At 40.8% G+C, this 15,108-nt stretch overlaps 1 protein-coding gene across 1 annotated transcript in view; it reads left to right on the top strand.

The window, feature by feature from the left end:
• The first annotated feature begins 4,369 nt into the window (after nucleotides 1–4,369).
• MTMR7 (myotubularin related protein 7) overlaps nucleotides 4,370–15,108 on the top strand; it is a 39,971-nt gene continuing 29,232 nt past the window's right edge. Inside the window, exons 1-3 of the mRNA XM_075196396.1 lie at nucleotides 4,370–4,548; nucleotides 10,740–10,862; nucleotides 14,589–14,751. Of these exons, the coding sequence (XP_075052497.1) occupies nucleotides 4,525–4,548; nucleotides 10,740–10,862; nucleotides 14,589–14,751 (310 nt within the window). The 5' untranslated portion in view covers nucleotides 4,370–4,524. The remainder of the gene's footprint in view (nucleotides 4,549–10,739; nucleotides 10,863–14,588; nucleotides 14,752–15,108) is intronic.

Here is a 15,108-nt window from a genome sequence, read left to right as displayed (position 1 = left end):
AATAAAAGACAAAGAGAAAGAAAAGGAGTATGAAATAATAGGAAACAAAAGTATATGGAAACTATTAAGGGGCAGGAAAGCGAGTGAAGTAAAGCTAAATAATGTGAATGAGAGAAAAACACGCTGCAGGTAAAAGGGGGGAAAAAAGAATTGAATAGGGACAGCGACACTTATAAGATGAGCTACTGAGCCTGATTCTGTTTGCTTCCTTCCAGCAGAGAAAGAGGACCCAGCATGCCTTGGGAGGAGCTATTTTCTCAGGTACACTCCCATGGACATCCTATTGGCTGGGATCTGCAGTGCACTTCACACCGAGAGCGTAAGCACCAGACGGTAACCCTATCACCTGCATATAAGGTCGCTTAACTTATGGCTTTGCTTGTCATTACGACTTAAACCATGTGCAGGACCAGAGCCGGATTTAGACCTTGTCCTGCAGCAGGACAAGCTCCAAGGGATGTCATTGTACATCAAGGAACGGATTATGCTGACCACACATAAAACGTCAGTAGACTAGGATAATGCATCAATTTAGCTACTTCAAGGCTTATGAGCTATCACAATCAGCAGAGAGAGAAGAGCTACAAGAAGTCTGTTATGCCAACATAACTACAAATAGCGCTGGTGCTTCCAGTGTTTACTGAATCCAGGCCACTGTCTATCAAAAATAGAGATGGTCACTGACCCCAGTGTTTTAGTTTTGGTTTTAGTTTTGTATCTGGATTACCTTCGTGTTTTGGTTTTGGTTTTGGCAAAACCGCCCTTGCGTGTTTTGGTTTTTATTTTGTTTTGCTATTTTTGAAAAAAATACCATTTTTGTGGTCTAAAATAACCTAATTTAGTGCTCCACCAGTTTTTTGGATAAGTGAGGTAATTCTAAAGCTAATAAATTATGAAAAAAACTGTTTAATCCCAGGTAGGCCGTCCTTAATTCTAACACTTGCCTGCAAATTATACAGACAAACCTGGTTGTCTTCCCCCTCCATCTTTGACTATTGGCAATGTAGCCATCGTCTTTGGGTGTATATTACACCCTCTACTTGTAGTTAAATAGAAAAAAATCAGCCTGCATTGACTGTACGTTAAATAAAAATGGAGAAAGGCAGTTTGGTTTCTGTCTGCATCAGACTCCCTCTCCACTAGTAGTAAAATAGAAAACTATTCAGCCGTTATAGACTGTAGAATATAAATAGAAATGGACAAAGGCAGTTTGGTGTCAGTCTGCATCAGCCCCCCCCCCCCCCCTCCACTTGTACTTAAATAGAAAAAAAGCAGCCTGCATAGACTGAACAATATAAAACAAAATAGACAAAGGTAGTTTGGTGGCTGTCTATGACCCCCCCCCCCCTTGACTTGTAGTTAAATAGAAAAGAAGACGGCCTGCATAGACTGTACAATATAAAACTAAATGGACAAAGGTAGTTTGGTGGCTGTCTATGACCCCCCCCCCCCCTCCACTTGTAGTTAAATAGAAAAAAAGCAGCCTGCATAGACTGTAGAATATAAAAAGAAATGGACAAAGGCAGTTTGCTATCTGTCTGCATCAGACCCCCTCTCCACTAGGAGTAAAATAGAAAACTATTCAGCCGTTATAGACTGTAGAATATAAATAGAAATTGGGAAAGGTAATTTGGTAACTGTCTGCAGCATCCTCAGGGCTGCCAAGAGGAATTCAGGGCCCCGGTACAACAAATGAATGGGGCCCCCCTTATAGTCGAGTATGGTAAAAATTTTCGGATGTGTGGTCATGCATTTGGTGGCGTGGAAAATGCGCCATTGGGGCGTGGCTAACACATCAAAATCAATATGCTCTTTTTTAACCCCTCTATGACAGACCCCCCCTCGTTTTTTTAACCCCTCTGTGACAGGCCCCTCCTCATTTTTTAACCCCTCAATGACAGCCCCCCTCATTTTTTTAACCCCTCTATGACATGCATTCCCCTTGTTTTTTTAACCCCTCTATGACAGGCCCCCCTCCTTTTTTAACCCCTCTATGACAGGCCCCCCCCTCATTTTTCTAACCCCTATATGACAGCCCCCCCCTCATTTTGTTTTACCCCTCTATGACAGGCCCCCCCCTTGCACTACCATCAGCACCTGCTTGCTGATCCTGCTCATATGTGGACTGCTTTGAATCCATTTTAATGAGGCCAAAGCACTTTTTGTGCAAAATATTTAATAGATAGTGTTGCTAGATATGACTTTTTACAGCCAGAAAAATTATTGTTTCACACTGGGGAATATGGGACAACCCAAAGCACTTGTAGTGCAAAATATTCTATAGATACTGCTGCTAGATATTACTTTTTGCAGCCAGAAAAATTATTGTTTCACACTGGGGAATATGGGACACCCCAAAGCACTTGTAGTGCAAAATATTCTATAGATAGTGCTGCAAAATATGACTTTTTGCAGCCAGAAAATTTATTGTTTCACACTGGGGAATATGGGACACCCCAAAGCACTTGTAGTGCAAAATATTCAATAGATAGTGCTGCAAAATATGACTTTTTGCAGCCAGAAAATTTATTGTTTCACACTGGGGAATATGGGACACCCCAAAGCACTTGTAGTTCAAAATATTCTATAGATAGTGCTGCAAAATATGACTTTTTGCAGCCAGAAAAATTATTGTTTCACACTAGGGAATATGGGACACCCCAAAGCACTTGTAGTGCAAAATATTGGAAAAAAATGCCTCCTCTGTCCTCCTCTCTTCCTGCTCTAACAATTGCTAATAGAATTGGTAGCAGAATTTCAATAATAATTGAAAGAATAAGGTATGCAATTATTGCTCTGTTCCTGCTCTAATACAGCCTGTGACCTAACCCTGCTCTCTCCCTCTGTCAAATGGTGATGGATTGCTGTGGAGGCGGGTATTTATGCATTTCAAATATCGCGAGAACCGAGCCCCGAGATCCGACAACGTCACAATGAAGTTTTGCCTCGATTTCGATTCCGGGCGGGAGAGTACCGAGCCTGCTCGGTTTGGTACTCGGATAGGCAAAGTTCGGGTGGGTTCTGATCTCGGGGAACCGAGCCCGCCCATCTCTAATCAACAGCAATGACACAATATACACAAATTAATTGAATGATATACAGCTGGATATAGTAATTTGCAAAGCAAAGTGTTGGGATACATTTGTATTGAGGTTTGTGCAACAATTTCACTGCATAAGAATGATTGGGTGAGGTACAGCAGCACAGGATACATCCCCCAATAACTCATATATAATTTTTGTATAAAATGTTAAACAACTAAAAATTGTGGTTTTGAGCTATTTAGTATAAACCCAATGTCTGGCCAAATAAGAAAAATATTACAGCTACACAATGGACAGTTACTGGTGTATCTTTGTAAATAGAGCGTTCTGCTCCTTTTTACAAAGACTAAAATGTACTTTTAGAAGAATTAACATAATGCATGACTAGGTGATGTTTCATATATGGCAGTTGCTACGCAAGATACAAAAATGATATGGAGGCCTGTAATTTTATATTCTAAGATTTTTTGGGATCTTGTTAGATGTGCTCTTATATTACTGACATGTGAGAATGCATTTCTGAAATATGTTGAGATACACTGAAATATTGCTGGGATTTGCTGAGATATTTATGGCAAATGCTTTAATAACGCTGAGGTCACACCATATACCATAGTGTTACAATCACATATTTTTTACTTTTATTGATTGTTGCACAAATATATCTTTAATGTCCCAATTTTAGATGTATAAAGATTGCAACTTATGTGGATGTGTTATATGATATCACACTATACTTTCCAATTTATATCAACTCTATGTGCTACTGTATATGGGACAGGGGAGGGCTGGCAAATTTTAGCCTGGGGGTACAAGATTCCACTTGCAGTCTTTTAGGAAAATTTTAAAGGAAAAAAAATGCAGGTGACCCAGCCAAATGTAGCCCATTATGGGACCGACCCGGGGGAGCAGATGCTCCCTGCCCAACCAGCCCAATATAGGAGTCACATATATAGGTAATAACTTGGGCAGGAAGGATGCAAGCAGACTAAATTATGATTTAGTTTACTGTGTCATACCCCCACAACTGAAAGTGCATATTATAAGTACATGTAGGCAGCAATGTTGGGTTTGTCTTTAGTTTAGTGACTATTGGAGAATAAATCACCTCTGTTGTTATGTGCATATAAATGTGTAGAACCTTTATAAAAAGTGGTGACAATGGGTAATTTATTTACACCTGGATACCTGAGCCTGCCTATGAATCCTTACACATAACAGAATAAAGCCGTACACAGTGTGCACAGTATAATATGTGATAGCAGCTGGCAGCTGGGAGCGATCTTGTCTCCATCCAGTAAGGGTTAAAGCAGCGCTGTGTATACGGCAGAGCTGTGTATGTGCAGCACAGGCAGCACCTGGAGGGGAGGAGCCGGTCCCTGACACATTCACATCCACATACTCTGCACGTCACCCCCGGGGGAGCAGCCAATGGCCTCCTCCATCCTCCTGTATTGACCAACACCGGCTGGAGTACAACATGGAGCACATCAGGCTGCCAAAGGTTAGTGTCACGGGTGTGATGTGAGAGGCATAGCGGGGATATTATCCTCGGACTTTGCATGTTGCAACCATGTATCCAACATAACAGTAACTCATCCATCCCTCCATCTAGCCAGAGTCTCCTTGTTTTCGTGCTTCTCCATTACAGGCGGTGCTGTCACAGCAGCTGCACCCTGACATGATGCGGGAAAATACCGTTTGCTGTCTTTTATTAATATTATTATTCTCTACATATGGACACACGTTGATGCAGTGCATGCTCTCAGCAGTGATGCAGGCCCTGCCTTAATCAGGGATTGTGATGATGCTAATACAATCAGCTTGTCACTCAAGGGATCATTTGCAATCTTACCTTTTCTTTTGCAGACATTACTGCCGTTTTCAGTTATATTGCGTGTTATTATATATTCACTCCAAGGATATTGTGGACATTTTTGTATGTGTTTTTTTTAAAAAAAATAAATAAATAAATATATATATATATATATATATATATATATATATATATATATATATATATATAGTTATATCATATAATGTAATCACTAAAACACCATTCAGAAATTTAAATTCTAGAAACTAAATAACATGCATTGTTTCAGGTTGTGGCCCTATTTATTGTAGATCCTTATCCCGTGTCTTCATTTGTCCAGTTCCTGTTTTCTGATCTATGTAATGTCCTTATTGTCTTGGGGAGTGATGTGTTTTTCATTGTATTAGGAGATGATATAACAAGATTAGGTGCATTAAGCCTGATGAGCCAATTGCATGGTAACACAAGTTTTCCATGCCATTGCTTACAGTCCTAAATATTAAGCTGGGTTGTGTGGTAGCAACTATAATTTGTTTTATAACAAGTTGTATAGACAGTAGGGCACTTGGCACTGCTGCATGGACCACTTTTATTTTGTACAGCTGAGGGGTGACAATGAGGGTAGGCCAGGGCTGTCTTCTGTGCAGCAAACAGACACTTTACATTACATAGCACCTATGTAGCTATTCATTTCTTCTTACCGGGCCTATAAGTAAAATCATTCAGCCGATTTCCCTACAAGGCTTCAGGAGATAATTTTCACAGCTATAATTATCATTCAGGTGATATGGCCGCAAGGTCACTTTGAATTGATATATGTATGATTTCCAAACACAAAATATTACTGGCAAAATTTTTCAACAACTTTTTATTTTTAGTCATGTCAGATATTTCTGATTGTCTCTCTTGTCTTTGTCGGTTTTTAGAAAATGTTACATTTCTTGAGTCATAGTGCATAATCTATGGTTACATCTGTCAACTAAATACTGAGCAACATTCCCTGGAGGAAGTTATCACAATAGTTGGGTTGGGTACGTATTGTCAACGTGACCGCTTCAAAATGTCGACAGTGTGATTGTCGACACTCACAATACCAACATCATAAGAGCAATGCCAGCGACACCCGGCAGCTATACAGCTGGACCTGGCGGCATTGATCTTTTAATGTCTGCATAGTGGTTGTCGACATTTTGAAGCTATCACCAAAATGGAAGTGTCGGCATTCAGCCTGCCAACATTATCTTGTCAACAGGATAACAGCCGACATTTCCGCCATCGAAAAATTGACCATATCCTGTTGGGTGTTGTTGCCAGTGGCAGAACTATCATTGGTGCAGCAGTGGCGTGCTCCGGCGCCCATGGCGATAATGGGCCCGCTGCATGGCAGATGCAGAAGGTCGGGGCCCTGGTTCCCACTTCTCTGCCTCCCTGCACTGGGGCTCACAGCTCGCTAGTTCCGTCTTTGGTTGTTGCCCTACATGTCCAATATCTCTGGGATAAAAATATATCTGGCATGACATGATAATGGTTTGTTATTTTTATAAAATTTGCACAGAGAGGAAATTCATAATAAGCATTTGCGAAAATATTTATGGTATGATTCTTGTAATGGCTGCTGAAGGCTATTTAGTTCTATTTTGTACTATTATTTATAAAAGGTACACTCCAGTCACAGAATAAAGCTAGTACATTAAATCTCATATTTTGTTAATAGATTTTCCACTTATACATTTAAACCAGGCCTGTCCAACCTGTGGCCCTCCAGGTGTTGTGAAACTACAAGTCCCAGCATGCTTTGCCCTTAGACAACCAGTTTATAGCTGGAAGGGCATGTTTTAGGGTCATACAGGTTAGAAATATTGGACCCTGATGTTCATTGTGATATTGCAGCTGGTGTGGATAAATTTACCTGAATGCAGACTGTCGCCTTAAGTCTTCAGTGATACCCCATTCATACTGCACCAAAATACCGGGTTTTTGCCGGGGCGAGCTCAAACGACCCGGGTCTTGGTGCAGTATGAATGGTACAAGTCAAAAATCCCGGGTCTAAAAACCCGGGTCTTCAACCCGGGATTTTTCGAGGGGTAATTCCCGGGTCGGACCCGGGTTGCCTGCACTATGAATGGTGCAACCCGGGTTTTTCAACCCGGGTTGCACAGAAAACAAGCTGATTGGCTGTCTGCCTGTCTCTGGAGGATGATGTCATCGGTGGGAGCCCGTGGAAGATTCGAGAAGGAGTTTAGGAGAAATGGTGGATGGTGGAGTGCAGATCAAGCTGAAGCAGAATCGGAGTTTGTTGGAGAAAATTGCTTTTATTTCACTGAAAAAGTCACCATTTTTCAGCCAATGAAAACTGCTCTAGTGATGACTCCCACAAATTGCCAGGGCACAGACTTGTGCAGTATGAATGGGGTCAACCCGGGAAATTCCCGGGTCCGAGGTGTAGTATGAATGGTGTTTCTGAGCTGGGACGCTCCGAGCCCTGGCAAAAACGCGGCTTGAAAAACCCGGGATATTGCCGGGGCGGCAGTATGAAAGCGGTATTACATAGGAAAACCTGGAGCAATATACACTGCATTGCTGTTACCTCACTTGGTGGTTTTATGGAACAAATTAATACAATACTACATCTGTTGCCCTATGGTATAATCTATGGGTGTGGTAGTCTGGACAATGGGGATGCTGTTATTCACAAGTACATATCCATATGTATAGTCAGTATTAAGCATTACTGATAACAAACAAAAAGTATTAAACATACTGGCTAGGCCCACATACTGTCCTTGGGGAAGATCCCTGGAATAATTGTCTTTATTTTGTTGTTTGCAAGACAGAGAGAGGAACATACAGTCTGTTTTATGTTCTATATTTGTCAGACTTGTGAGTTTGAGTGCCCTGAACTTGTGGTTCCCACTGCTCTCTCACCCTCTCCTCTCCCTCACATTCTCCTTCTTTCTAAAGTTAAATAGAACTTCTATTAGTAAATAAAGCCATTCTGCCTGCAGAAGGGAAGTGGTGTAGGTAGAGGCTGGGGCATGTTTTTAGTAGAAGCATACCCTTTAGGAAAACCCTTAGGGCCTCAGAAACAGACCTTACGCCAATGAACGCAATTGCATGCAATTTATGTACGAATGCAAATGACAGTTACGACTGACTATGTAGGGCAGAATGGGGATAGGAAGGGGTGGATGTAAGTACTAAGCAGGCAATGTACAGTGAGGGCGCACTGAGGATGTTCTGACGCAGATGCAGCTGATTCAAGTCCTGATTCAAATTGCTCTAAACTGTGGTTATTGTAGCAGCATAATTTGCACCAGCTACAGACCAGGGCAGGTGTAAGTGCCGATTGATAGTGAATAGTGATGACTATCATCGATTTTTTTTTTTTATTTTTTTTTTTTTTTTTATTTATTTTTTTTTTTTTTTGTATTAAAAACTACATGTATGTTACATGCATACAAATGTTCTTTGCTAGCTGCTGACAGACAAAGTATAAAAATGCTTGTACTGTTGTACACATTAAAAATATTCTGATCTATGTATTTAATGTAAAAAAGAAAAGGGAACTTTTTTTTTAAAGCACAGATTTTATTGTTAATTTATTTTATAGAATTTTTGCTTGCGTTCTGATGGGACTTATGTTGCACATTTGCATGTGTGTATCCTGCACTTTGTTCTGTTTGTTTACATACAACAAGTAAAGTTTAGGCAGAACATAGTTACACCCAGATTCAAATTGAAACGTATATTGAGATCGGCTTGTATTTGAGTACGGTCGGAACTACACTCAGGTTCCGTTTTCGTTTTTTTACATACAAGTTGCGTGCAGGTTGTGTAAGAACATGAATCAGTGCTTAGTGATTTTGTGCCATTATGTGGTCTTTGAACATCTCCCTGACTTCTGATATCCGCTAATGTATGCTTGTAAACTCTATCCCTTAAACAATCCATGAGACATGTTGTAGTGTGATTTGCTGTGGATTATATTGCTTCAATCAAATAGTTATTAAAAAGCCATTAAACTTGAATAAGAAACATTTATTAATATACCCCTGTATAAAATCAACAACACTGCACCAACATAGATCTCACTTGTGGCTCAATATATCCCAACTCCACTCTGCACAAGATCTGCATCTGTCATCTGTTCTCATTATCTGTTCCCTATTTTTGCTCACAGAACTTTTTCCGCCCTGCACCCACTTTGTGGAATGCCCTTCCTTGCACAATAAGACTTTCCTCTAGTTATTAAACTTTCAGGTGTTCTCTGAAAACTCATCTCTTCAGACAAGTTTATAAAATTCCTCAACCACCCTTTAACCTCCCTAGGGTACCCTATTACCAACCTTTATACAGTTCACACAAGACAACAACCCTCTGACCAATTTTGTGGTATGACTGCTCATATAGCTCACTAAGCACTTTTTACCTTTGCATTCTGGCTGGACCAGTATGTAATATGTGGTACTTAATCTCATGTATTGATCTCCATTGTCCTATAGATTGTAAGCTTGTGAGCAGGTACTTCTTACCTCCGTCTGTATTGTTTTATTACTGTGTTTGTTCCCAATTGTAAAACTCTAAGGAATATGCTGGCACTATACAATTAAAAAATGATGAAGGCATGGAGTAGTTTATCTTTAAGCAGGTGAGTGTAGGCGTCTCATCCATGCATACAGGATAGCTTGTATAGCTGCTGTGCTAATCTCCAGTACAGCTGGGTACACACTATTGAAAATGTCTTCAGATACAATTTCTGGAACGACTTTACCAGCGACTTAATGTCCCGATGATCATGCAGATTTATGTGTACACACCTATATGATTTATCTTCAGATCTGAGATCTGCATATCTTATAACCATCTGCTGAAAATATCGTGATTGTGTAAACTCTACAGAGATCAGCCTATGCTGCTAGTCGTGCATGCGTACACACTTCCACGTTTGCCCGACATCGTTCTATTGTTTATAGAGATTTTTAGAGATTTTTAGGAAGTTTATAAAACCAAATCCTACAATACAATGTGCTTTAGCATGATTAAACATGAACGTGAGAGCGTTCGCACTCTTCTGTGATCTGCACAATGATTACATCAGTGTTGGCAGGATACCATGAGCGCCGTCACAAGCTTTTCTGCTGATAGTGCTGGGAAGTGTTGCAGCCATTGGGGCAAACCTCATTTTGCCATGATCAATCTTTGTGTCGGGGGAATTTTTTTTATTAACAACCAAAACGAATCCAAAGAATTCTGAAAAGATCTCCCACTAATAAAACACTGTACTTGTAGGAATGCGGGAGGTTCAAGGCTAATACTGCCAAATGTGTATACCGCTTGTGCATAAGTATACGGTGTCTATCAGACAATTGAGGTGATGCCTCTCTCTTTCCACACTGAGAATAGGAGGTTACCATGCCACCTCGTAAATCTGGGATATGTAAGTAATGTGTTTGGTTCTGTATTTGGGGAGTGACAAAGTCTGTGCACATCTCCCACTGAATTGGTTAAAGGCTTCATGGTACTTCCTGGGAACGACAGAGAGGTACCCACAGTGCTTAATTCCATGCTATGGATTTGGATTCCTATGTCCCATACATGTTTGGAGAGCAGAATACTGTATTTCTAGAGTATAGAGGCACACCCAGGAATGAATTACATATATTTTTAATAATATTTATCATTGTTTGTCTCATAGTTTCTTACTGATGTGAATGTCTATAAAATATGGTACAGTTATTTTGCTCTACCCCATCCCCCCTTTCTCTCTTCTGTACCCTATCCCTTTCTTCTTTGAGAAAAATATTTAAAATCGATTTAAAAATATATGGTGCATTATATTGTTATATTTACTTTAACTGTTCTTTTGTTTATTGTTGAAGGTGGAAAATGTACGCCTACTAGACCGGATATCTTCTAGGAAGGCAGGCTTAGGAACCCTGTATCTCACAGCAACTCATGTCATTTTTGTTGAAAATATCTCAGAAACCCGCAAGGAAACTTGGGTACGTTAACATGGTGATGGACTAAGGTTTTACAAAAAACAAATATTTTTCTAATATATTACTGCAATACTACGAAATGAGTTGGTTGCATTTAAAAGGGTTTTCTGCTTTCAGATAATTGTATTTTGACTCTTTTTTTGCTTTACATAACCTCCTACTTTTAGAGAATACATTGCTGGGGTTTTCTTTCGTTTCACTATACCTTAGTGCTTTTTTAAAATCATGTATTTTATATAATCATTTAGAGTGGTTTATTGTTGTTGATGTGGGATATGACCTAAAGGTGCTGTGCTCTCTGCATTAGATACAATGCAAAAGTGCTCTCTGCCTAATGATCTATACATTGCACACAAAGCTATGATTAAATGAACAGTTTTCCACAATACATATATGTAATATTCTTTTTTTTATTTTTTTTTATTTTTGAATGGTCAAGTAACAAACAGAACCGACATGCACTGTCAGTAAAAAAAACAAGCAATAGAAGCAGGTAACAAAATATAAAATCAGTATAAAGATATAAATAATCAGTGCAACAATATGCGTGTGTGGCAGTTGACCAAGGATTTTTAAAGAAATAAGGGAGGGAGCGAAATGCCTCGACAGAGAGTGGCATGACGCAGGAGGAAAAAAGGAGGGAGACTAGTACAGTAGAGAACAGGAAAGGAAAGAGAGAAGAAAAGAGAAAGAGAGGGGTTTACGGGAGGAGGACGGACATGTGTAAATGTAGAGTCAAGTGAAAGGGGGATAAGTCTGAAAAAATGAGAGCCATGGGCTCCATACCTTAGTGAACGATCTTGATGTCCTATTGATGATGCTGGTCAATATATGTAATATTCTTAAGAGCTAATTATGCACCTCAAAATGTTACACACCTGCTAAAGATCTGATCAAAACCAATGAGTATGCAACACCCCTCCTGTCACCTAACTCAAGTGGGGGTTTGGGTTGTGTAGACTGAGTGTGTCCTCTCTGCAGCGATCTCCTTTATCTTCTCTCACGTAGCGCAGTGCCTACACCTTGGTCTGAGTGCAGTAGGTACTTCCATGGGTAGTGTTCTGGACAAGCAACATCAGACGGAGACCAAGAACCCCTCTGCCCCCTACTAATAACCCACAGGCGCACACAGCAGAAAAAAACCCGGTAATAAGCAGTTTGGTATTTGAAAGCCACACCGGCACTTTTATAGGTGAAGCACAAAATATTTTTTTTATGTCCATGCAGACTCTTCTTATAGCAAAAATAAGATTCTCCTTTGGAAGTTAGACTTTGAAGAAATAACTTCATCCCACAGCGCCAGTTCTGCTTACCAAAAGTGGTCCACTATAAAAAGTTTACAATAGATATACTACAATGCAGTGCAATACCTCAACTACTATCTACACTTACTAAGAGGTACCTCTGTTTTTAAGGGCTACCTCTACAAATAGCAATAACCTTAACACAACTACGCTTTTCACTTCAATAACATATAATTCAATAAGCATAACAGATCACAAATCAACATATACATTAGCCTGAAGGATGCAATTAAGTGGTCTTTTCCGGGTAATGATGAAACGGATCTCCTCTGCTAACAGCAACACAAGTACAAATGTCCAATGATGATGTCACGGCTGTCTGTTTTACTTCAACTTTAGCAAGACCTATATTATTCCACATTGTGAGACTTTGTTAAACATTCACTATTCGGCAAACTCAGATTTTAAAGTGTGTTGGCTCCAACTTTAGTGATAACGTAACGTAACATATGTACACGTTTCCCTCTTTCCTCGATTATTACAAAAGCACTGTCCCGAAGGTGACTATAGCTTCACAATACTCCGATATGATAAACTTCACACGCCCGTTAGGCTGGCGGGTCTTGTCATACAGCGGATGGGAAAGTGAAGGAAATCCAGACGATGGCGGGTAGTCAGAAGGCGGGCCGAGGTCAAGGGGTCCGTAGCAGATAGGATGGTCAGAGACAGGCAATAAGGGCAGGGCTGGCGGCACAAAGGAGAATTCAAGAAACAGGTCTAGAGGTCAGGGCAATCAGAAAACAGGCAAGGCCCAATTAGCAAGAAAGAGGTCACAATGATGGGTCAATCCAGGATATAAGCAGAATACACAAGGTACAAAAGCACAGCAGGTCAGCAATTCCGCAAAGAGATGCTATAACCGGCAGGGAGGCTATGCCCTCCCTGCCTTAAATACAGCAAGCAGCCAATCAGAGCCATGCCCAACAATACACTCCAGGGGCTGGTTAATTAATAAATTCAAGTAATTAGCCCACAGGCTATTGTTTACCTAATGTGTCCGGCTGCCCAGCGTTGCCGGTCGTGGCGCTGATTAGAAAGCGTTCCGATCGTTGCCATGGTGATGGCCGGGACTGAAGAGAGGAAGCGACGTACCGGCTGTTGCTATGACAGCCAGGGTGCAAATGGAGCGCTGCGGCTTGTTACAACGACTGAGGTAAATTCTATAGTCTGTGGCAAATTCTCACTATTTATCTCAAGTTTTACTCCCTAACTGTCTTTCCCTAACACTAACCCTTGAAAGACAAATTTCAGTCTGGCAAAAGGGTTTCAATTAGACTTCTGGTCTCTTCACCTGTTCCCTATCTACCTTATAGCAGAAAAATACAATGCTTAGTCCCAGTACATAAATTATAAAACCAAAAAATGGATGATTGTCAGATCTTCTCACAGGAATTTTCAGCTGAATCTCTCATAGGACCAGGCAGCTGTTTCCCACAGGACTCTGCAGTTGTTTTGCTAATGACAGGCCAGATAAATCTAACACTCTCTTCCGCTGACAGGACTGACTGGGTCCTCTTTCCCGTCAGTCCCACTTAGTCACTGGGTTCTCAGCGACTGGCAGCTCCTCAGATGCCTCTCCTGGCCGGCACTCCTCAGAGCTTTTGTTCATTAGAGGCTGACAGGGCTCTCCTGTCAGTCTCTCTCTTTCTCCTATCTCACCGCTGCAGTCAGGATTAGGGCGCTGCTTTTCTCCTGCTCAACATCTCCAATCCCTCCTGACGCTGTCTCTCCCACTGCAGGTTTTTTTTTTTGCTGTGCATGCTGGGACATGTAGTTCCTGTCCGGTTGCCAGGAATAATATTGCGGATGATCCACCAACGCTACAAGTAATTTTTGGCGATGCAGTTTGAGGATTGCAGTCATTGGCCAACCACACTACCTTTCCTACTTGTGATCCAACTGTTCTGCCAAGAGCTGTATCTATCACAGTTTGTGGGCAAATTGGGAACAGATTCTGTTGCCTGAGTGAAGTATGAATTAAAATGTAAGAGCTTGAGAAATCATTGGAGAATGAAGATGGTGTGAAAAGTGCACTGAAATAGTCATAAAGTGTGAGCCTGTATGGGACAAAAGTCAGGGGAAGGACCCTTGTTGGGGAGTGTTCCTGGAAGATGCTATCAGCATAAACCATTGGTCAGAGCAGGAGTTTGTTGGCTTGAGACATTGGTGAATTAGAATGAGCTCTGAGTAGAGGTGCAAATAGTTGCACACATTCTAATTATCCCAGGCTCATCCGGCAAACCCTGCCCTTCCCATATGTCCTGCCAGACATCTTTTCCCCTTCGCCACAGACAGACAGTAGTGTCAGCATACACACACATTGTGAAACAAAACATGTGTACTAAAAAAAAATAAAATTGTTCTGTTGATAAAGGCGGAGCTATAGTAATATCTATGATTTGTTTTCTTTTTAACATATCAATAGATTCTTCACAGCCAGATTTCTGCCATCGAAAAACAAGCGACAACCGCTTCAGGCTGCCCTTTGCTTCTCCGCTGCAAAAACTTCCAGGTTATTCAACTCATCATCCCCCAGGAAAGAGACTGTCATGATATCTACATATCATTAGCCAGACTCTCACGACCAGGTAATGTATGAATGGAGATAGAAGGATGAACATTTTTAGCGTATAACTTGTCTACTTGGCATCCTAGTGAGCCACATGTGTAGCCTGGATTGACAAACTGTTTGCACCAAAATTAGACATACACATGTTTGTGTGCGCCATGTCACATGGTAATTTCTGGCTGGAAATAGAATGTGCTGTACTAAGAATTAGCTATGCGGGGAAGTGTGTGCCAGATTTCTGATTGGATAACTACCTTATAAGCATGGCTGTAACATTAGAGGATTGGATAAACCACAGACTTTATACAGAAGGCATCTTTATGACTCCAACAGGATGTTGGGAGATTGTAATAATGAGGAGAAAAACATTAGATTC

The sequence above is a fragment of the Mixophyes fleayi genome, chromosome 1 (assembly GCF_038048845.1).
Source record: "Mixophyes fleayi isolate aMixFle1 chromosome 1, aMixFle1.hap1, whole genome shotgun sequence".
In the NCBI taxonomy this organism is placed as follows: domain Eukaryota; kingdom Metazoa; phylum Chordata; class Amphibia; order Anura; family Limnodynastidae; genus Mixophyes; species Mixophyes fleayi.
Note: the sequence above shows the minus strand (reverse complement) of the source record. Positions and strands in the feature narration are given on the sequence as shown.